The 24,162-nt window shown below is 42.5% G+C and overlaps 2 protein-coding genes across 3 annotated transcripts; both read right to left on the reverse strand.

Annotated features, from left to right (window-relative positions):
- Nucleotides 1-340: 340 nt before the first annotated feature.
- Nucleotides 341-6,414, reverse strand: slu7 (SLU7 homolog, splicing factor). The gene is made up of 15 exons (XM_044040932.1): nt 6,263-6,414; nt 5,602-5,770; nt 4,868-5,021; nt 4,703-4,783; nt 4,395-4,559; nt 4,066-4,131; nt 3,817-3,948; nt 3,602-3,699; nt 3,456-3,523; nt 2,991-3,130; nt 2,084-2,245; nt 1,888-1,989; nt 1,699-1,776; nt 1,334-1,453; nt 341-894 (listed from the first exon to the last, which is right to left on the reverse strand). Exons 2-15 carry the CDS (start codon nt 5,748-5,750, stop codon nt 715-717), a joined length of 1,695 nt encoding a protein of 564 aa, XP_043896867.1. The 5' UTR covers nt 5,751-5,770; nt 6,263-6,414; the 3' UTR covers nt 341-714.
- Nucleotides 6,415-7,408: 994 nt separating this feature from the next.
- Nucleotides 7,409-23,840, reverse strand: nsd1a (nuclear receptor binding SET domain protein 1a). 2 transcript variants are annotated; one of them, XM_044039909.1, is made up of 24 exons: nt 23,602-23,840; nt 22,995-23,173; nt 20,686-21,548; nt 20,338-20,479; nt 20,068-20,240; nt 18,146-19,988; nt 17,925-18,049; nt 17,254-17,473; nt 16,628-16,731; nt 16,454-16,513; nt 16,123-16,347; nt 15,921-16,013; nt 15,711-15,834; nt 15,426-15,626; nt 13,781-13,960; nt 12,672-12,828; nt 12,381-12,586; nt 12,158-12,270; nt 11,429-11,698; nt 11,232-11,348; nt 10,986-11,127; nt 10,787-10,893; nt 10,004-10,202; nt 7,409-9,273 (listed from the first exon to the last, which is right to left on the reverse strand). In XM_044039909.1, the coding sequence occupies exons 3-24, from the start codon at nt 21,529-21,531 to the stop codon at nt 8,429-8,431; spliced, it is 6,492 nt and encodes a 2,163-aa protein (XP_043895844.1). In that variant the 5' UTR covers nt 21,532-21,548; nt 22,995-23,173; nt 23,602-23,840; the 3' UTR covers nt 7,409-8,428. The 2 variants fall into 2 exon arrangements, with proteins under 2 accessions (XP_043895844.1, XP_043895843.1); XM_044039908.1 differs by lacking the exon at nt 23,602-23,840 and having other exon boundaries at nt 22,995-23,425.
- Nucleotides 23,841-24,162: the final 322 nt, after the last annotated feature.

Here is a 24,162-nt window from a genome sequence, read left to right on the forward strand (position 1 = left end):
AAAATGTGTTCAGTGTTAATCCTAGTGATTTGGAGGAGAGAGCAGAGAGACAGTAGAAATGTTGCAGCTGTTGGGTGAGGCAGTGCTGCTGTGTACTGTATTCACCATGGGAACAATTACACAAGTAGTTGCTGGTATCCGAGACAAAAAAGTCCTACAATTGGTTCATTTGTGTAGAATAAGAAAAAGAAATGTATTCAATCTGACAAGAGGATTAAAAACACAAACACAAAAACGTATTGATCGAAAAATAATAGCGCATGCCAACGGACATACACTGAGAGGGGATGTTTAGCACACTGACCCTGTAAAACAAAATCCATTTTCATGACACAGTACATTCAGACAAACACATTTTATTTACAAAATGCCTTAGTTCCAGTAAAAGTACTTCCTGAAACTACTATTAAGACAGCATTAAGCAGCTCTGCTTAGAATCAAAATGTGCCCAATAGTTAAAATGCATGGAAGGGATATTTTCATTTTTTTAATGTGGGACTGGATCAGTACAAACTGAATACATCATTCTGTCCTCTGCTGTGTCAACTGGTGGCGCCGGAAAAAGAAAAACAATACCAAACAAAATGTTTTTTTTCTGTATCATTTTGCAGCAAGTTCCTGATCTAAATGTACAAGATGACAGTTTAAAGGAGTCCAAGAACTTTTCTCACAGAGCAACTGCTCTGGTTTTGTCTGTCAGGAGAGTTACGGTGGTTACTTTCCCAGGAAGGAAGCCATGGGATCATCTGCTCTGCAGCGTTTCATGCGGAAAGCCTCCATCTCTTCCTCAGTGGGCGCCTTTACTTCCTGCAGGCTGTTGTATGGCCGTTTCCTTTCTTCCAACTGCATGATTTCTTCTACATGCTTTACCCATTTGTCCTCTGCTTCAAGGGCCTGAGACACAAAAGCAAGTTGGGGTTCAATCACAGAATTGAACCAAACCAGAGGTGAATAAAGGTTCCATTTTTTATTTTTACTAGAGCTGAAACGATTAATCGATTATTAATCAATTACTAAATTAATCGACAACTATTTTCAAGCTTTTTTCATGATTAAAACAAGATTTTCAATTGTTTAAACTTCTTAGATATGAATATTTTCTTCATTTCTTTGCTCTGGATAACAAAGAAATCATTAAAAGTCAATCATTTTGGTTTGTGGACAAAACAAGCCATTTGAGAACATCTTCCTTTCCAGGTTTGACAAACACTGATCAACATTTTTTAAGGTTATCTATATTTTATGGACCAAACGATTAATCGATTTATCGAGAAAATAATCGACAGATTAATCGAATATGAAAATAATCATTAGCTGCAGCTCTAATTTTTACCTTCTTCAACTTCTCTTTCTTCTTCTCTTCGTCCTCCGAATCACTGTTGTCAGAGTCACGCTTTTTGTTCTTCTTGCTCTTCTTTTTCTTCTTCTTCTCTTTCAGCTTATCACGATGCATCTGGTGAAAGAAAATATTCATAACGAGAGCAAATGAGGTATATTTAAAATCTATGTTTAAAAGTGAATACAAAAACAAAAAAATTGGTTGCAGGAGCAGTGGACAGCACATATCTGCATCCGGGGAGCAACTGGGTATTGGTTGCCTTGCTCAGGGAACCAGCAACCCTCCACTTCGAGTCCAATTTCTTTCCTCTTTTTAATGGGCTGTCCTTAACATCAGTAACTCTCTTCAGCGTGATTTACCTCAAGCAGAGACTTAGGCTCTTCCTCCTCCTGTGGCTCAACGAGTCCTTCTTCAAATGGTACACAGTCTGTGTTGTTCTGTAGTTATTTAAAAAAAAAAAGAAATAAGTGCCAGTTAAAAATAAATTTGATGAAAAATAATCAAGGGTGTAGTTTTATTGCATGCATTACACAGAAATCATTACTCACTATTGTAACTCCAGTCTCTCCTGTGCAGTAACTCTGTTTGACCATGGAATGACAGCACTTGTATCCCCAGAGCCCATCCTTCCAGTAAGAGCCCCAGATACACTTGAAAAATAAAACAAAAGATTGTTTTTAGAATACACAACGAAATAAAAGCTGTCGAATCATTAAGAGCCATGGGCTGTTGTGCTGTTCTCACAGTGTGGTTGTTGTTGAGCACGTCCTCCTCATACTTGGAGCGAGCGACAGCCTTCTCAAGTCCCTTAAGCACCGCACCGTGACGAGAATATTCAACGTAGTCCTCAGTCTGGGCCAACAGCAGCTCCCGTGGTGGAGCATTTAAGTGTTCTTGACCTCCATACTGATCGTCACACACAACAGAACAAACAGTTAGTGAAATCATCACTGAATATTTATAGGCCACTGTAAAACATTTGCGCTCAAAGAAACATATTGAAATATTTGCTTGTTATTCCAGAACAATAATCAGAATCACCTTTATTGTCATTATACAGTGTACAACGAGATTAAAGAGTGTACAACGAGATTAAAGAGTGTACAATGAGATTAAAGAGTGTACAACGAGATTAAAGGGTGTACAACGAGATTAAAGGGTGTACAAGATTAAACAAAACAATAAACAATAATCCTAGGTGAAAGCAAGATACATCAGATGTTATTTACAGCTTGTGCAGCCACAAACAGCTAGAATTTTTTATAGATTAGAAATGTTACTGCTGCAATGACCCAATCATGAAATTACTTGCTTTCCAGTGTGTAAAATTTAGAAGGTTTATTGGCAGAAATTCAAAATACTACCAGTAATCCAGTGTTTGATAGCTTGAATAAACTGCTTGGTTGTCATAGCCTCAATTATCTTTTTATATGGTAAAGGCCGCCATCTTGAGCTGATATGTTTCTTCACCAGAGTGTGTATTTCGTGTTTTGCAGCACTAGCTTGCAATGCACCATAGTTACCTGACACACTTGGGAAAGGAAGGGGTAAGTAGAGAAGTGCTCAGTTTGTTACATTCTGCAGGCTCACCATTAGATGGCCTTAATTGCAATACACTGAATCTTTAAAGTGGAAGACGTCAAGTATTTACCTTCTCTAAAATGCTCTCCCTCTGCTCGTCTTTAAAGTCCTCCTTCTTGACTTTGAAGGAACGATGGAGCAGCTCCAGCTTGGTGGGGTCCGCCTGCAGATGCACCTCTGAGCCTCTCTCATAGGCCTCCCAGGCAAACACTGTCACAAGATTAAGCAATGACAATCATTACAGGGAACATGACAAGCTACAATCTTCAGATCTTCAAAAAGAAAATTCAGTTTTCTTCTTAAGTCATGTAAATGTACCGACAGTGGGTGATGACAGGCAGCTAAAAATCACAGAGATTATTTAATTACAGGAAAAAACAAGTGAAACTGATATCATACTGATATAACTGATATCTACAGATCTAAAATAGATACCCCCATTAAATGCTCCGCATATTTAGCAGTTAGCAGCAACAATATACTTGATATTTTTTGTAAGATCAAAGTAATATCAGAAAATGTCTCGATGACGTACACTGTGTTTGAGCCATGGTGATTGTGGCTCCAGAATAGCGAACAAAGTTGTCTCCAGCATACCCCACTCTGTCAGACAAAACAGGAAAAAAATGTTTAGAATGTTGACAAAAGAGAAATGAGTTTGCAGGAAATTAAGAAACTTACTCATCAGGGTTCATGCCAGTGTTGTAGTATGGGTTCTCTCTCATAGCTCGGGTCTTTGGATCGTAGTAGGCAGAGTTTGGATCCAGATTCCTCAGGTACTATGAGAGTCAGACGTTTGGACAGGTGAAATAATCTCTTGACATCCATGTAAATCAACAGCTTCAACAGTGAACATTAAACAAATCAACAGGCCTGGATAGACATGTGTCTCTTACTTTGGCTGTGTCTTCTCGGATACGTAGATTCCTGACAGTGATTCTTCTCTTAGAGTCAAAGTTCTGACCAGGCATGTCGATGTCATCTGCATATTTATCTTCATCCTCATCCTCACTGTTATGTTCATACTCCTGCAGAAAAACAATTCAAATGATTTGATGTTAATTCTGTAGACAGGAGGTCAACTGTAATCTGTTATATTAGACATCTATAAATCTCATTACAATTACAGTATTGACTTAACTTACAGTTTTGTCAAGTTTACCAGAGGCCAACTCATCCTGAAGTTTCTGGGCTTTCAGAGTCCTCTTGGCCTGAGAGACGGAGACAAATACAGAGTCAGATTCATCTAATGACAAACATATAATAATAAAATGTTGTCTGTTTTGATCAATGCAATGATTTGTGTGTGTCAGATATTAATTTCAATCAACAAAACATTTTTTTTGTTTTTTTATTTGTTTTAAACACCTTGTTTGTACAGTGCATCATGAGAGAGAAGATGGAAAACATCTATAGCCTTACCGTCACACCACAGGCCTTAATCACACAGTGAATTTACCACTGAACAACTTACCAAGTCAACTTTGGCGTACTCCTCTACAATCCGCTGGTGTTCCTCTGGGTCATACCCATTCCAGCGATCTCGCTTCCCATCGTAGTCTAGGTCAAGCTGGATCTGACAGTGTTCATCTGGAGCTATGCTTGTGCCTGTGAACCTGGCCCCAACTTTCCTGGGCCTCTGATGAGACAAATGTAAAGTTCAGAGGTTATAATTTAAGCATATAGGGACAAAAGTTTACTAACGTACCAATTAAAAATGAGTGTAAGTCAATCTCAGCGGGAAGATGGAAAGAGAAGAAATACTGCTTTATTAAGTCTTACCTCTAAGCAGTCCTTCTTCTTGTGGGTCAAAGCACCACAGTTTTCACAAGCTCCCTTACGAAATTTAGTGGACACAGAATTCTATGTAGAGACAAAAATAAAGCTATTAAATGAAAAACTTATTTGATACAGCTACATGAAAGCAATATTTTCACTCATACTCACCTCTTGTACTCCTCTCTTATACCACTCTCCAATGGTTGAATATTGACCCTCTTCTTCTTCCTGTGGTCGTTGATGTTTCAGTGTGGGCCTTTTAGATGGGTCTATGTACCATGGCACTGATGAAATATACTGTGGGATGTGAGGATTGATGTCTCTAGAAAGAAGCAGCAGGACAAATAATTCACATTAACAAACAGTCGCTTCCTTGGTCATGTAATATGAAATGTATGTGGCACAACCTAAATTCTTCCTATGACCAACTGTCTAGTCATAACAAGGTCTACTCTGGCAAATATGTTTTAATATCTTCTCGTATCACTGAAGAAATTTTGTCACGCCTATGGAAGATGCTTCAAATCAGGGTTTTGAGTCTGAGCAAGTTGAGTTAAAGAGAGGTACATAAATACTGTTTAAGTTAATTTGAAGAATGTCCTACTGGCTTTCATGCACTCAGAAAAAACCCTCAGAGCCCCATCATCCAGACAACAGAACAATCAAGCAGCAAAGCTACTGTATGGGAGAAACAGTGCCCATTATCTTTGTTTTGATTATTTTTCTTAGTTTAATGTGTTCTGCTCTGACAGAGTTGCTTTAATGTCAGATCCACCTCCTAACACTGACCAAAGATCAAACACAGGGGCCCATTCATCACTATGATAATACTTTTAACATTTAACCAAGTGATATAGGGCACTTTATATAATAAGGACCCACTATTTATCTGAGGTACTTACTTTCCCTCTTCATCCACCTCAGCTGGAGCGTTTCCCAGCTTCCTCTGCTCCTCCAGCTCCTTCTTCTTCCTCCAGTCCTCCCTGGTCATCTTCTTAGGCTCATCCAGGCCCACGATGCCCTCTGTGCTTACGGTGGCCTGCTCAGTCATGACTGAACCTTGGATAAAATCTGTTGGCACAGATAAATTGATGAGAAACAGAACCAGGAAACAGCCACCCACCAGTCGACTTGCTCGCATCAACCCAGCATCATATGTACGTTCATTCCAACTAGAATACGTTTATAAAGTTGTGGATACGGAGTCCTTTGATCCGTGTGCTATGTACTTTGACTGTCTTTGCTCAACCTTCTCTGGTAATTTCCCAAACAGAACATGTTTAAAACAGTAAGAATAAGGTAAAATGGTTAAAATGGTAAACTAAACTAAAACGATGTGTACTTAACGAGCCAAGCGTTTTGGTGCAATTTTGGGTGACATTGTCAAAAAAAAGTAGAAACCGTAAAACCGACAGAAAATTGTGATATATGCGACCGAGTAGGCTGAGAGGGTTTATAAAACAGAAGCTAACCATCAGCAATAAGCTAACCATGCTACTGAATAAAACGTGGACAAATAGTTTTATTTCTGGCAAAAATCAACTTAATTTAAACCTGTTTTACCTTAGTGGAAAGAATAAATATCACGTCGGCTGAAGTTCCTTTGCAAATAGCAAAAACTTTCTGGTTAACTCGTTGTTTTGAGTTCGTCACTTATGTTGTATGTTTTGGCTAATGCGTCACCTCGTCGACGCCATTTTAGACGAACAAGTACGTCACTTCCGTTCTTCTGTTGTGTTTTAGTCGCGACAATCGGAGCTTGCGACACCTAGAGGACGTAGCTATGCGACACCAGTGGTCCGTTCACAATATTAATCATGTCATGATCAAGTTTGTGCATTATATAACATTTCTGACTATTTTCGCTACCAATTCTATGACACTTGATATTAATTTTAAGAAAGTAAACCAAGAAATGTATGCCTCCTCATGGCACAGGGGGGTTTAATGGGACTTGGCCCCCTCAGTGGTGTGTTACTTTTAATTAAATATTTTGCTATAAACTGCAGTTCGAGTTATCATATTTTACAACCATGAACGCATACATGTAAAAAATGCTTAATGGCAAAAAACAAAAACCAAGGACATTAGCAACAAAAGGGTTGATTTCATTTCCTTCATATTTACATAAGTTACTTATGAAAATATATGACTTTATGATAAATTAACTGTAGTGACAAACTTTCAAATCACACATTTCCACCCATTCTTTAAAAAAAGGGGGAAAACCTCACAAAAAAATTCATTTGTCAATTATTCATAAAGTTGCTTTTTTTGGTCTGTAAAATGACAGAAAATGTTTTAGAAAATGTTGATCGGTGTGTCTAAAACCTGGACATTATGATGTCCTCAAAGGTCGTTTTGTCCACAAACCAAAATTATTCAGTTTCATGATTTCTTTGTTTATGAGCAAAGAAACCAGAAGATATTCACATTTAAGCAGCTGAAAACTTCAAATTATAAACTTCAAATTATAACTTAGAATTAAAAGCTTTTAAATATTGAAAAAAACACAATCCAATGATCAAAATAATTGAAGATTAATTTAGTAATCGATTAATAGTTGCAGCCCTACAAACAATAATGGAACCAAGATTTGTGTACTTCCCATCTCCAGACTGCTTGATAACTTATTAAAAGTATACACTGCATGACTACCATTTTCTGCAATGTGACATTTTAAAAACAACAAAATACTGAATACCAAGATTAAGTACTTAGATTTTATTCTAATTAACATAATGGAACAGCAGTGATGAGTGTATAACCACTGTCAGTGATGCATGTTCAGGTTTTGCCATTATTCGTGCATCTGATCCTGAGTTCTGACATACCTGAATGGAGAAGGAAAAAAAGGACATGATAGATTGTGGGTTACACAGTGATAAAGTGGTTAGTATTGTTGCCTCACGGCATAGGTCACCGGATCAACCAAGGCCTTTCTGTGTAGGGTTTGCATGTTCTCTCCCCTGAGGGTTTTCTCCAGGTACTCTGGCTTCCTCCCTGTCCAAAAACATGCAGATTAGGTCAATTGGACACCCTTAACTGATCGTAGGTGTTGAGTGTTTGAGAGAGAATGGTTGTCGGTCTCTGTATGTTTGCCCTGCAGTGGACTGATGACCTGTCTTGTGTGTACCCTGTCTTTCATCCTATTGTCAGCTGGGATGGACCCTCATGTAGAGTATAAAGCAGTAGACAATGAAAGAATAATAAACTGTGAATCAATATTAGTAGTTTTCTGTCTTTACAATAATGATTTTTAGTCTTGATGACTCCAGTGGGTTTATTTTTGTTTTTTCTCAGACACAGCAAACACATACTGTTGTGTCTTACTGTAACATGAACCAGTGAGAACTCTATTTCTTATCACTTGTATTAAAAAGACAAGGTTAAGACAGCAACAACAACATAATAGGCCCTTATGGAGACAGTTTGGTCAGATCTTTTTCTTACATTACAAACATTTTTAAAAAAAGGCCAAAAAATGTAAACAATATTGAGAGAAAGAACAAAAGATCATAACAGCACCAGACACAAATGGACACATCAAAGTAAGTATAAAGAGCCTTAGCACCAGAACACATCCCCACTGTCAGTCCAGCCGTGGATGAAAAGGCCATGTAGTACCAGAGTGACGACAGTATTGCGTTCAAGTAGGTACCAACTATTTTGTCCTCTGGATGACTACTGAGAGTTTGTGTTGAGGAGTTAAGGGATGGACAGACCGAGTCATTTGACATCATCTTCCACTCTGCCCCAGTCCTCTCCGTCCACTTCACCATCCTCAGCATCTTCATCCCCATAATCCCCCCAAGTGTCATACACACTCCCTCCTTCATCCTCATCATCATTATCCTCCTCCTCTTCCCCATCCTCCCCATCTTCTTCCAGCTGGTCACTTCCATAAAGCGGCTCCTCCTCCTCCTCCTCTTCTTCTTCTTCTTCTTCATCATCATCTTCCACTATCTGCATCTCCTCCATTTCATCCTCTTCCTCTTCCGCTTCTTCGTCATCGTCATCATCGTCGTCGTCATCATCATCTTCCACCTCTTCAACCTCTAACCCACACACCTCACCATCTTCCACCTCACCATCCTCCCTCTCATCCTTGGAGGAGGCAGCAGTGGAAAATGATTTGCCTTCAGTTCTGTCTGTGAGGTAAGACCTTAACTTGGAGGGGATGAAGCTTGAGGTAGCAGTCTTTGTATTGATGTAGAGACGAGGAGGAGGCTCATGCCTGCCCTGTGCAGCGGGGCTGGCAGGGGAAGAGATGACGACAGCAGAAGAACCGCCTGCTCTTCTGGAGTCTGAGGCCAGCGAGGGAGTGGCGGGCACAGTCAGGGCCCCGGGCCTCACAGAGGTCTTGTTGGGCACGTATTCACGAATCTCCCCTGGCTCCAGTGGGTCGGGCCCACAGGGATCATGTTCACTGCAGGACAATTTGCCGTCCAGCTTGGAAATGAAGAGCATGCCTTCACGATGCTCCTTACAGTAAGAGCTGGGACACATCTCACAGAATGAAGCTGCCTCTTTTCCACAGATGTCACACTGGTGCCACGGACACTCCCACCGCCCTGGAGACAGGGTTAGAGTCATTACTCAAGACAAAGAGTTTGTTTTGAGTTAAGCTAAAGGCCACAAACAAACATTTAGACAACGATGAGCTGCAAAGAGGGTTTCCATTATTGGAGAAATGTCAGTGCAGGGTCAGGTCTTTTAATTGTGTGAAAAAAGTATTTCTTAAATGCCACAAAAAAGCCTGAGGGCGTGTGAAAGTTGTATCAGGCAACATATGACTTCAGACTAAACACAGCCGCTGTATTAGAATAATCTGTGTAAAAAAAAAAAAATTAAATTAACCAGAAAATCCCTGGTGGTAGAAATCTCTTATGAGGGAGACCTGACCAAGACACCTCACCAGTTACAGTTAAATGATACAGATTAAAGGGAGGAAAACTGAACCATTTAGTTTAAAATAGTTGCAACCTTCTATCATAAATATAAAAAAAAAATCCAGGGGGATTATATGCTCAAGCATCTCTACAAATTATTTATTACTGTGGTCTGAGTCAGGAGAGTGATGTGTGAGGGAGGTTACCCAGAACAGCCTTGAACACAAAAAAACAGCTCAAGTTTTCTGCATAATGGCCAGTGATGGCCAGTTTCTAAATTCGTACATAGAACAGTGATGGATATTGGAGCCAGTCATAAAACATAACAGAACCTCACCATAGTTCAGAACGCATAGATGAACAGTTAATGCCTCCATACACACACAGTAAGACAACATCCATCTCTACTTGCCTGCTGGCCTCTTAGCCAAGTTGAGACAATCAGCGTGATAGACCTTCGGACAGCCTGGTCTCTTACAGGAGACTATCTGCCCCCCGTCACCACAGCTGAAGCATTCGTCTTCTCTTTCCTTTTTCACTTCTTGCTTGGCCTTCCTTCTCATGTAGCCCCTTCTTTTCCCTTCCTTCAGTTTCTCTGACGGCGGCTGGTTCTGGACAAGAAGACGGAAAGGGGAAGTGATTTTATGGCAAAAATTCTCATTAGGTCATCTTGGCCAGAAATCACAAGAGGACAGAGAAAAGTGTTGCCCACCACTCTTCATTTCCTTTTGCTCAAGTTGTCCTCTCAATAGAATTTTAAAATGTCTTCCTCCGATTAACTCAGCAACCACGACTGCAACTAATGATTATTCAAGTAAAAGGAAAACTCAAAATAATTTTATCACGTCTTATTTTGTCCACAAACCAAAGTTATTCACTTTTAGTGATTTTTCTTTGTTATGTGGCGCAAAGCAACCGGGAAATATTCACATCTCAGACACTAACCAATTATCAACGTAGTTGATGATTAATCAATTAATCATTCCAATGTTGTCAAAGTCATCCACCATCAAAAAGCAAAAATTAACAAACTGATGGAAGAATGTAATGATACGGATGATAACAAAAAGAGTCAGCCAGAGTATAGTGAGTGGTTACCATGGAGACAAATTTAGTTTTTGTGTGGAGAGACCAAGTATAAACCAGGCTCAAGTGTGTCGATAAAGCACTCAGACACTCAAATGCATTATTTTACCTTCGGCCGGACACCAAGGAAACCACTGCAGTTGGGTGCTCCACATTTACAGGCAGTTTTCCCATTGCCAAGACACTCCAGGTTGTAGTTGAAAGTCAGTTCCACACCTAAATGACATGTCACGTTAGTTCCAAGTTGGTCTCAGGTGTGTAGAGTTTTGAAATGATTGAAACAAACTGAATGGTTATTGTTTTGGGACCTTGTGGGATGTCTTGAAGAGCAAACAGTCCCACCCTGGTGTCCCCGTTCACAGTCCATTTTTGGGTTTCACAGTTTGGCTGGCAACTGTGGTTCATGAAGCGAGCCTGGTTCCCCTTGGGGCCGGCATCAATGATGCGGTCCTGACAGAAAAGGAACATTTTAATAATAGCATGAAGCAGCACTTATATTATTTAACTTCTATTAAAACATAACCATGTTTGCAGGTTATTTGGCTAAGACTCACCTTGTCCAGTGTAAGCATGTAAAAGTTACAGATATCATTCTCCTGCGCGTGTTTGATCCTGGCTCGACATTCTTCTTCATCGATCACCTCTCCTACATATTCACTCACAAAGGCGCCCTACACAGTAACATCATGAGAAAATATATTAGCAAGATGATGACGCAGATGAATAGGCGTCCGATTTCTCTCCAGCTGACCTTCTTAATGTCCGCCACGCCACGTAAGCCCCAGCCGCGCGACAGAGTCCTGAAAATCTCCACAAGGGTGTACTGGCGCTTTGTGAAGGTTTGGTTCTGACACCGCTCGCCTGCCACACACACCTGAGGGTGGCACTCGTACATCAGCATGCGGTTAATGCATTCCGAGTCGATGCCACACGGGTTCTCGTCGGAGGCTTTACAGTTGCACCGTGGGATTTCTGACAGGTCAGCTGTGATGATCTGCACCTTCCCAATTGGCCGGTTTACCTAAAAGAGAAAGCATGGCATAGAGTTTGTGGCACAACATAAGCACTGAAGTGCACTTTATTAGGTATACCACCAACACACATACAAACACAGCCAGTTACATGGCAGCAAGTCAATGCAATGCAATGCATTTAGGCACGTAGACACTGTCAAGAAGTCACAGTAGGAAAGAAAGGGAATTTAGTTAAAGATGGGCTGGTGTGAGTATTTTAGAAACTGCTGAGATCTTTGCAAACAACCATCTTAAATGATGAATATGGCAGTGACCAGTGACATTGGATGAGAAAGCAATTGTAAATGCCAGAGGTCAGACAAGAATAGCCTTGTTACAACCAAGGTATGAAGAAGACCATCTCTAAATGTTAAAACACGTGAAGAAGATCCCAGGTGCCACTCCTGCCACGTCACAAGGTGTCCTGTGTACCTAATAAAGTGGCCACTGAGTCTGTTGCACAGTACCTTGACGTGCTTGTACGGAGGAGGTTTCTTGTCGTTCTTTCTGTCCTCCTGAAGCTGCCTCATTTCCTTTTCCGCCTGCAGCTCTTTGAACCTCTCGGCTGCTTCCGTCAGAGCTATGGTGACAGACGCGGTCCTTTCTCAGATTATAACAGCGTATACTCACACAAAACAAGACTAAATATAATGTGCTCTCATGAGATCATACCGAAATGTGGCCACATACCGTTTTTGTAAACCGCATCGGCACCCTTTCCCATTTTCTCAATGTTGTGAGTGTCCCCCTCCATGTACGGGAAGACTCTGGCCTGATAAGTCCACACAAAATCTTTGGAGCCAAAGAATTGCACCGGGAACTCTCCGACCTCATGTTTCATCCTCAAGATGTTATTTGGAACATCTTTGGTCAGACAGACTTCTGCCGGCCACCACCTAAAGAGTTAGTCAAAAATGATTATATCGATACACAGTACATACGTTCACGAGGCATCGCTTGAAGCAAACGTTGTGCCCTCACCTGTAACGCCCCCATTTCACCCACAGGATGTCCTTAATGCGGGGCCTCTTTCCAGCTTTGCAGTCGTTGCAGAACCAGCTGCCTTGGGGCATTTCCATATTCAAACATTCCCTGTGGAAAGCAGCAGGACAGGCTTCACAGCACAACAGACTGCCCCCTGCAAGCACCACAGCACACATGCTAGTTAGTTAGTGAAGTGAAAACAACATTTTATTGATTTGACCTTGTAAAATGTATTCCGGTTATTTGTCAACTTATTTCAGAAAGCTTTAAAAGGCAAAGGTGAAATAGTATGATCCACATTTGCTTCACACCCGTACTCAATAGGAATGATATCTATTGTATGATTTGGGGCAGAATGCCAGCACCATATGACTGCGAGTGCCCTAAGAAGGTGGATCATTACGAACAGATTACTTGAAGGCATCACAGTGAAAATGACTAACTGTAGGGTAGCAAAACAGTATGCGAATCATTAATCTTACCTCCTTATTGGACAATTCAAGGAATATAAAATCATCACTTTTGTGTGTCAACGAGTTAAAACATTGGCATAAATGAGGCGTGTATTACAAAAACTGATTTGGTTAAGTTATTCACAAGCAAGGACTTTAATTTATTGTGAAACCAGATTTATGTCCAATTTACTGACATCTATGACAGCTGGAAATTCAAATTAGATTTAAAAAAAAGAATATTTGTTCTGCACAGTCAAAGGCATTAGAGACACGTGTGTTCTGTTCTCTACAGACAGGTTCAGTTGAGAAAGGGAAGAACAGAACGAGCTGCCAGGCCATCCAGTCAGGAAGTAATACAAACCATACATAACTCTTCTGATGATGGAATTGACTGCTCCATTAAAATATGTTTATAGATTAAACCTCCAACAGAGACCGATGTTGTGAGTAATGATCAAAGTATGGAGTCAGAGCGACGTGTGCATAATTTAAGGGTTAATTAATTGAATTTCAATAATGGCCTTTAATGGATTATGAGCTACTGATTCATCATCTCATATCATATGACGTTTCTATGCATGCACACATTACCAGTCATTTATGTTTTAACATCGGGTTAAAAATGACCGTGACACAAAAGAACAGACTCGCCTTCAGAGCAGACAAAGCACCAGCTCACGTTGATGTGCTCGTGGTTCTTGCAACCTTTGCGAGGAGTGAAGTGGTTTGGACAGAGAAAGCTGTTGTTCGCCAGCACCAGGCTTCCTGCTGCCATGCAGTTGTCGTTGGTATGATAAGCCACCGGGCAGCGCACGCATCGAGCGAGTCGACCTGCAATCGCAACACAGAGGAGCATAAACGTGTTGACCTGTGCACAGTCATTTTTGCACTGCAAATATTGAGGCCCTTTCACCTGGATTTTACACTTCAACTGTCATGAGAGAGGAGAAACTATTTAAATGTGTCAGGTTCAATTTAGGATTATGTGTGTACGCTGACTGAGCAGCAATTGATTTATGAAGTCAGATCAAATGGCCACAATCCAAGACACACACTGTTTGAATTACAGCACCAGGAGTTGGTTCAATGATGTTTCGTGTATGGAAGTTTTCGCTTTTTTAAATTCGGATTGGTTTTGAAAGTCTGGACAGCGAAGGAAACCACAAGGAATCTTGACTTTTCAAATCTGATCTAAACCACATTTCAGGGTGGTTTGAAATGTGATTCGAATTGGATTTGAACAACGTGAACAAGAGGACACCAACGCACGGGAGTGCAGCAACCCTCGCTGAACAGCTAAACCAGCGCAGAACACTGCAGCATGAACATCAGCCCGAACTGTGACTTTGATAGGTCATTTGTTTGAAGAAATCAGATTTTGTTTTGAAACTCATGCCACAAACATGGGTAACACTGGACAGTCTGTCTAAAAAGATCACATATGGGAGAAATCCAAGTTGCCCACAATCATATAAAAGCCACTCTAACTTTGATATTGCTGGTCATCTAACAGACATTTAAACACACAGAAGATACTCACTATGGAAACAACTAGTTTGATGAAGTCGTAAAGCAGAATGAGATCATGGGAATTGTTGCATCATGTGGTTTCTCTGTGCATTTGAACGTTACGAGTAGATCTTTGGTGGCAGGACGTGAGTAGTCATTATCCATTAGGGAAATATAAACATATTAAAATGAACAAACAATAGACATCGCTCTGGTTAATTAGTACAACCAGGATATTTCAAAGGGCTTTTGCTCCCAAAGTAAAAGCAGGGTCAGTAAAGCCTCATGACCTCATTAAAAAGCCAATTAAAACATCACAGACCATTATCTTGAATGGAAATATGATAAGAGTCTTTGAACAATAAAACAGTCCATGTACAACTTCTGATAATACTGATAGCTGAATGACTGACAACATTCCACACCTTAAACAGTGAGCGCAGAGGAAACACGCGTTAATTCTTATTCAGACTAAGAACACACAAATAATTATGGTGTCGTGAATCCTTTAACTACCTTTTTAAGGTGAACCGGCTTGTGATTATAAACAAACCAAGCTTGTGGGTGGAACTTTGGGTTGGCTGACGTCAGGGCCGTCTTATTATCCATTTAGTACATACACGTTAATATTGCTAAGCAGGGACTGTTATAATAGAATCAGAAACATGAGTGATGCCACTGTGATAAGGTGGCCACAGCCCACACACCTGAGTTAAACCATTGGGGTATGATCAGTGTGGTTCAATACTAACATGTAATAGTGATCACACACAGCACTAGCGCTTACCCTTGGTGCTGCACACGTTGAGAGGATTGGTGATGTGGCAGGACAGACAGACATGCAGAGGGCAGCGTAAGCCTTTGTTGTGCGGCTGTGTCGCAGAGTAGGCCAGTATACAGTCGCTATGGTAGAACTTGCCACACAGTGGTATAATGCAGCGCTTGACCCCACTGCCGGACTTGTTACATACAAAGCACGTGTGGACACCTGCAAGGGACACAGAGAAATCAGCATCTCTAGACTCAACCATGTAAGAAAATACTAAAAGAAGTAGTACTAGTGCGCCGTCACCTGTCTTGCATTCATGACAGAGGAATTTTCCCCTGGGAGCCACTGACAGGCCAATACACTGCAAATGAAAGGCTCCATAACAGTGACCATCACACACCAGCAGGTCCCCCGACCTCTCGCATACCTGCACAAACAGGCACCAACATACAGAATGAGAGCCGCTGATAAATGTGTAAGAAAACAAAAAAATCAGTTTCGAGATTATCTCACCTGACAAACGTTTTCCTTTAAGGACGTCGCTCCCACTTTCCCTTTCACATCCATGTGGGATGTGAGGCTGTCATTCAAAGCAACAGACTGCACCTGTAGGGACGAAGGAAGAGCAGTTGTTGTAACCCAGGCTCGAGGAGGTACTTCGTACAGATTCTTTCTTCTTTCTTTCTTTTTGGCAAGGGCAACACAACATGCACACCTCATGTTTGCGAGTTAATGTTCCAGGGTGTATGTTGGGTTTCTCCTCAGAGCTGCACGCCTCCACCTGGGTCTCCTGCTTCGGGGTCTTGCATCCATGAGGGCTGGAGGGTCTCTTTGGAGTGAGGCCGCCGAGGACATCTTTGTTCTCTGAATGCAGCAGGGAGGCAGCAGGAGTAGCAGAGGACGTCTTGGGTTCAGGCTTCTCTTTCTTTACAGATTCGACCTGTCCAATGTGGGATCGTTTAGACAATTAAACAAAGTATAATCAGCATAATAACATCTCATTGTGTGTGGTATACTGTATGAGGTAGAAATTGCTATTTAGGAACCTGAGTTCTCTTGACTAACACCTTCACCTCTGAGGTAATTCCACTGTAACACTTTTGTTCCTAGAAAACAAACACAAAACAAATTGCAAAAATAAAAAACACATTTGAGGGGTAGTCCAAAACACAAAAAACTTATTTATGCACCCGTTTACTGGCATCTCAGGCCTAACACACCTTCTTTTTCATGGGAGGAACAGACACTTCTTCTATAGCACACTCCAGAATCTTGTGCAACAGCTTCCTTGGCCTTTTCCTTTCTTGAGCCAGTAAGCCCATGTCTGAGGTGAATAAAAATAGGGAGTAAAATATAATTAAAAAAAATATTCCACAAAGCAAAAAGGGGCGTTATTATAAACAGATTTCAGGGTTCAATATTGCCCCAGTTGCACCAAGCTGCACAGTTCGGCTCAGTTCTGAACAGTACACGGTTACATGCGGTTAGATAAACAAATGCAGTTAAGGGTACCAAAATAACTAATCCATACTGTTTTACTTCTTGACACCCTTTTGATCGGATACCTGGCACAGTGGTCTGGCACCTAAAAGGCAAATCTAGACACACTGCTGTCTGTTGACTAATCAACAGAGAATCATTGCTTGTAGACAACAACAGGAATTAAAATTGGAACCTGAAGGGGATTAAAGACCATTTGTGTGTTGTTGAGTCACATTGGTATGACGTCATGTTATTTACAAAGTTAACATAGGCAGCCTAACACCATCCACCTACACACCCCATAATAGAAATGCAAGCCAGAAAAAAGGTTTATGATATTCCATGACAACAAATGGGTTTTTACCAGATTCAGGAGGTAGATCAGTTTCTGCTGCTGTCTCTTTGTCACTAGTGGGTTGTGTTGTGGCTGGGGATACTAAATATGTTGCAGGTGGAAGCTCATCCTGACACAGACTCTGTTCAAGCTCTGCCGGCGCCTCTGTGGGCTCTGCAGAGGAAGAGGCTGAGGTAACAACTTCAGGTGAAGAACCGAGATCATGGAGTGCTGCCATTGCCGACGTCTCCTGCGTAAACACAAGCAAATGAAGCGCAGTTATACATCAAATACACTCAGCGCACAACAACACTACACTCAACTGTATGTTAATGCTAATGTCAAATAAATCACTTTGCAGCACCTCGGTGCATTGAGACACGGTCATCAAGAACCGAGTGTCAGAATGAGGCTGGTCTGATCTACTGGTCATTTCCCATGCAAAAATCTCTCAGATTCACAGAGAATTGTCCAAAAAACCAAAAAAAAAAAAAGGCAGAATGGTTTGAAATGATAAAAACACAGTAGCTAAAATAACCACTTGTTACAAATAAGTGATGTCTGAACACACAACTCATCAAAACATCAAAACACATGGCTGAGGAGTGTATATAAAATATAAATATACAAATATTCTCAGAAACATAGTACACTCCGTATGCTGCCGAGTTAACAGTAAACTGAAATGAACATAAACTTACCATTTTGGAAGATTCTAAGCTGTGTTTTCTTGATTTATTTTTTGAGGCAAATATTTGATCATACTCCTCCGCGGACTCCAGGAGCCTTTTTGTTGGTTTCCGGGGACGTTTGTTCTCTGAATGCCCTGAATGAACACACACGCGACAAGTTGTACACGTCACTATGTTTCTCATTTTACCATCTCAGTGAACAAACCACATGTGAAGAAGGTTTGTCTTACCGGCTGAGCTGTTGGTCTCTAGGAGGTGCACGTCATCCTCTTCCTGCTTCTGGACTCCGAGATCTGGTGAGGCTGTTGTGGAGTAAGACCCATTCATACTCACCTTGCTCATAACCGCACACTTATTTTCAACAGCTTTCTCAATGGCCTGCCAGCGCTTCTTTGGAGCCACGGAGCATTCTGGCTTCTTGTCGAGGTAGCTAGCCAGGGGATCAGCAGTAACAGGGGGACCAGATCCAGGTTCAGCTAAGTCCGCATGGCCACTAACAAACTCCCTGCCATAAGCAAAGTCAGCCAGGTCTGAAGACAGCAGAGGTACGCTGGCCCTCAGTTTGGCTGGGAGCCTTTGTTTTCTACGCTGTTTGTCGGAGCTCGCCATCTGAGCGTGAACAGGAAACTCTCGACAGTGGTAAGTGTCAGCCGTCATAATTGCTTTAGTCCTATTCTTGGTTTTCACCGCTGTGTTGTAGGGTGCTTTGGATTTTCCAAACCGGCCATTTTCCGTTTTGATCCCAGGAGTGGAACCATCAGAAGACCCCGGCAGCAGCCCACCTCCTGTCGCAGTAGGGATGACCAAGGGTTCCTCCTTGATCAGTACCGCTGACGGCGGGACATTCAAGGGTTTCCCTTCTTTTTCTCTTGTGTCATGCATGTCTTTCAGCAGCATCAGGAAAGTACTGAATTTATAGTTGGAATCGGGTCGAAATACAGTGTGCTCAGAGTCGCTGCTGTCCTCATTCTCCAGAGATTTAAACAAGAGTTCTTTGACATCGTGAAAAGCATCCATTGGAGACAAAGACAGCGGTGGGGACGAAGAGGAGGACAGATCCACAACGTTTTCTGTTTTGATTTCAACAGGCTGCACAGTGGACACACTTGGGTCCGCACACCTTGACTTTTTCACTGAGCCGTTATAAATGAGTTTCTTATCAGGCTTCCTGGCGCGCCTTTTTGGACACCAGTGGTGATCGGCGGAGGAGGACGCACTGCTGAGGTGTTCCCTATTAGAGGACATTTCAGTTTGGTTGGCTGCGTTAGAAGGTATATGACCAGGACAATCATCATTGGGGGCATCTGTTGAGATTTGGCTTGTAGCCAGTGCATCTTTGAGATCGGTCTCTTCCTCAGCTTTCATAGCCCTCGTCATAAGACCACTGCTGGCAGGAAGAGTCATAGAGTGCTTTTCAGATGAATTAGATGACTGTTCATGACAGCTTCTCAAACTTTGTTCTGAATTTCTATCTTTATAAGTCAAGTCGTTTGTTGAAATGTTATTACACGAATCTGTACTCTGGTTTGCCTTCTCCGCAAACTTTGTTTTCGCTTTTGTCGAACCCTGTTCTTTGCCAACCGATCTGTCTACGTCCTGCACGGGAGACACTGCTGTGCGTTTAGGACGATGAAGCATTGGAACTGAATCCAGGTCGGCATAAGGGGAGTCCTTTGGCTCTTCTTTCAGTGCACGCGTTTTTGAACAAAACTGGCCCACTGCGTTTAAGACAGTGGATGATTCTGTTGACCCGCCAACTATATGCCCAAATATGTCCGACAAACATTTCTTCTTTCTCTTGCAAACTTTGCTCTTACTGGCCTGAAAGGTGGAGCTTTTTAGAAGATTGTGTTCCTTTTCACTGGACGGCATATTTGGTGATGGAGTCTGGCCAGGGTCCACAGAGAAGGAGGGGGCCTCCTGTGGCTTTTCAGTAGGTGGTGGGCTGGGTACACGCTCCTCTCCATTAGAGGACACTGCAAGCACACTTTCATTATTCCTTAAACGACGAGGGAGAAGGTACTCTGCTTCTGCCACACTGACTTTCCATGCCGTCAGTAAACTTTTGGGTATCTGCCAAGAAAAAAAAAATAATCTTTCAAAATAGTGTTCACGTAAAGTTAACTTTTTTTAATCCATTTAATACACTCACTGTATACTTGTAGTTTTTCTCCTTCTGCTTCCCTCTCCTTCTCAGCACAGGTAAGTCTTCAAACTGATGACCTCCTTCAAAAGGAAGAACAGCACTCCCAGGGACCCAGGCACGTTCTACAATCTCCCCTATTGTCTCGAGGAAATACATCCGACAAGGACGGGGACTGGGGACTGAAAGACAGCAAGAACAATTGACCACTGGAATTGCTTTGATTGATAATCCACAGCTCGGTAAATGTGAAACACTGGGAAATAAATCAAACCTCACCTTTCATCTTAGTGTGTGTCCCCTTGTTTGAATCGCAGGTTACATGGCACGGCCACCAGGGCCTCCTGTTGAATTTTGCCCAAACTATGTCTCCTTCCAAGTATTTTACTGTAGGAAGTGGCTTTTTCTTTGGGCTGTTGGACTAACAAGGACAATAGAAAAAATTAACATCTAATTGTAAAGTGTTTGTATGCTGTGATGAATACAAGTGTGTAAAACTGTTACAGGTAGATTTACGACTACAACAAATTGTCATTTTGATGCACCAACACGGATTTATACATGCAAATACATGAAATAAATAAACTTTATAAAGTTAGTAACCCAGCCCAGATGTGTGAGACTCACGTTAGAGCTGGTGCCGGCTGGAGAAAGAAGCACAGGGTCAACAGGAGAGGCAAGTTCAGAATCACTGTCCGACTCCTCACCCAAACTCCACCCATCTCTCATAGTAATTTCTGGCAGTGCGCTGGGGCTTAGTGTAGGGTTGAGTTCAGATATAGTTTTGGACATCAGATTAAAAACAGTGGGTTTGTATGTTCTTCTGTCCACCCCGGAATCACACGGGGTCTTTCTGTCACTAACAGTACATTCCTGACTTAACTTTTGTGAGTGATGAAAAGGCATCAAGTCGTCACCACTGCTCTGATCGCCCTCCTCGTCCTCCTCCTTAACGCCACTGCTGTCAAAGAGTGTGGACTCAAAATGCAGGTATCCATTGGGGATGGGAGAACAGTGCTCCAAGCTGTCAGGACTCCGCGGCGAGAAGCCATTTCTCCTGACGCCCTGCAATGTCTCAAAAGGCTCCATAGCATCATTGTCTGGGGAGGGAGGCAGCTGTACTGAAGGTGCCTCAAACTCATCATCATCACTGATTGGACTGGCACAGTGCAAGTGGTTCCTCGGATGGATGTCCCTGTCTCGGTCAGGCCTGTTGACCACAGTGTCCAGGTCCTGCAGCCTCTTTAGGGGATTGTAGCAGTGAGTACGGTCTGGCTGATTGTATCCCAGTGAAGCCGGCTGTTTGAGACTGGAGGACGGCAGCTGCACAGGTGATGGTTGATCCGATACACGCTTCACAATGCCACACTGGTTTCCGTAGGAAGTGCTTACAAGGCCATTGCGGGGCCTCAGCTCTGGCTGGCCTGAACCAAACACTGAGCCCCTAACAGCCTGTCTGTACGACTGATTCATGTTGTCATGGCTGTATCCTGTCCAACAAAAGAAAGGCAAGTTAGAAAGGGGAAATGTGCCAGTTAGGTTCCATTACAATGAGGCGTGTTGACTATCACAGCAAAAAATTATTCACATCCAGTCTGATAGAAAACTATTAAAGGGTTCTTTCACAAAACCTAGGTAGCAGATTCAGGCGGGATTCTCCTATCCTCCTAATAGACTCTGCTTTTTGCAAAAGTAGTGGCATACACGTTGCCACGGAGATTTATTCTGTGCAGTTAGCCCTGGTGTCCAATCTGTTCATATTAAAGGCACCGCATGCTCATACAACTCCACTGTTACTGTTGCTGTCTGTGCCACCTCAATCAAGAAATCTACCTCATGTTTTGATATGGAAATCTGCTCACTATAATGATCAGTAACTCACTTTCAAATCAACATCGCAATTTCAAACAAAGCCCAATGGCTGCAATTTATTACTCCTGCCAAGGAGGTTATGTTTTTGGCTGCATTTGTCAATCTGTTTGTTAGTGAGCAGCATAACTCAAAAAGTCAAGGATAACATTTCCTGGGACTGTAGTTTATGCCCCAAAGAAGAATTTACTAGATTTTGGTGGTGGTCCAGACACAGATCACTAGTTGAGTGTGTTGACTGTAGGGGAAACAGAGCAGTCTTGGCACTGCTAATTAGTTGTTTAGGTTATGATTATACCATGATCTAATGCTATATTTAAAATATGCAACACATACATGTTGCACCGTTACATTTCCATCCTTGAGTTATATTGAAGGCTTTAATAGTATAAAAAGGAGTCATTTCTAGTCCATGGACAGTGGACCTTGACTTGTAACAAATTATATTGCAACTCAAATAGACTCACAGTGAGAAAACTTGCAAATATAAATATTATTTTTTCTCAGGCTTTCCAGAATCAGCACTACTTAGCATCTGAATGACATAAACCTGACGTGACCTGGCCACACCTCCTTATCCTGACTTGGCCTACATGAGACATAATAAAGCCAAGATGGACTGAACAGGCTAAGTAAAGCCTGGCTCTTTCTGTTACTCTGTTTTCTTTTTTAATTTTGCTTTTGAGAAACAGCTATCAGCATGGGGCGCGCATACACACACACACACACACACAGTGGGCAGACATTGCATGGCCTCCATACTGGAGGCCGGTCTAGTAAAACACAGAACACAACCGTAATGTTCACACGATTCAGTCACAAACTGTGGGAAAAGACAGCCGCTTTGTCTGGTGCCCGTGGGTCATAGCGATGGCCCACTCTCACAGTGACTGTGGGTGGCTGTGGTGGTGACACACAGCCACACAAACGAGCTTACAGCCACACACACTGACTGAGGAAGAAGAGACTGAGCTACTGACTCACACACATACACACTCACACACACAAAAAAGGGGGCTAAGTTCACAACACTCTCGGCACGTGGGGAAAAAACGCCAAAAACTCACCATTTGGAAGTCGGTCACCGTGAAACCAACAACGGACGTGTGACTGTGTGTCACAAAGCGAGTGTTTTTCTCGGTTTGTGAGAGCGGATCTGCACAATCCCAGTGGCAGCAGCCAGCACTAGCAGGCCATGGCACCGCTCTCATTCTCTGCACTTCATCGCCTCATCAGCGGCGGCCCTCTGTAGAGAAGAAAACAGGCTGTCACTACAAACGACAAATATCAAGTAGAATTCCCCATTACGCTGCGACGAGACACAGCGGCGAAAGTCAGTGCGCCATAACCGGTCTCCCAGCAGCCACAGCGGCTTATTTACTACATGTTTTTTGCCTGCTGTCGAAGTGCCCCCGGTTAATGTTAAAACAAGCCCAGACTGACTGTGTTGGTGAGCAGCAGCCAATCGGCAATGCTCCCAACCCCCAGTCTGCAGCAGCAGCAGCAGCACAGGGCCGTGACACTCACCCTGCTCACGCACGCGCTCATTTCAAGCCCCCCCGCGCGCACACACGCACACACAGAGAGGCGCGCGTGCACATCCAGGTGAAGTTTGTTACAGTCGCGTGTGTAATAACAGCAATATGACACGATAGACACAAATGAATGGGTGACCTGCTTTTAGGAATGTGGCCAGCGTCTGCTCCGTTCTCCCTTTTTTCTCTCTTTTTTAGTTTAACCCCACTGACACGCGCACAGGCCCGTTTGACGTCGAGTGGACAAAAAACGAGTGCAGTGCGCAAACAACAGCGACGCGGCCTCTGCGGCCACAGCAAACTCCGTGCGCCATGTTGTGTCTCTGTGTCCCCGCTGTCTCTGGCTCCACAGACGTGTCTGTGCTGCCGTGTGACATGAGGAAACACGGGCCGCCAAGCGCACAGGAAAGAGAAAGAGAAAGGCGTTTTACACACGCTCCGGCACACACACGCAGTGCTTCTCTCTCAGTCAAATCACGAGGATTTGGTGAAATGAAACAGATAAATAAGCGTAAATGCGCAAACATTCAGTGCACGACAGAGACTCCGCACAAGCAGCAGCAGCAGCAGCGGGCCAGTCCCTACACAAACAAAGAGCGTCCAGTTTTTAGACGCAGATTTGACATCAGAGGAGCGAATTAGATATTTTCTACTTTACAACCACGATTGGTGACTTGATATAGTCAATTTCCATAAATTT

This window comes from Solea senegalensis, linkage group LG12 (genome assembly GCF_019176455.1).
Source record: "Solea senegalensis isolate Sse05_10M linkage group LG12, IFAPA_SoseM_1, whole genome shotgun sequence".
Lineage (NCBI taxonomy): Eukaryota > Metazoa > Chordata > Actinopteri > Pleuronectiformes > Soleidae > Solea > Solea senegalensis.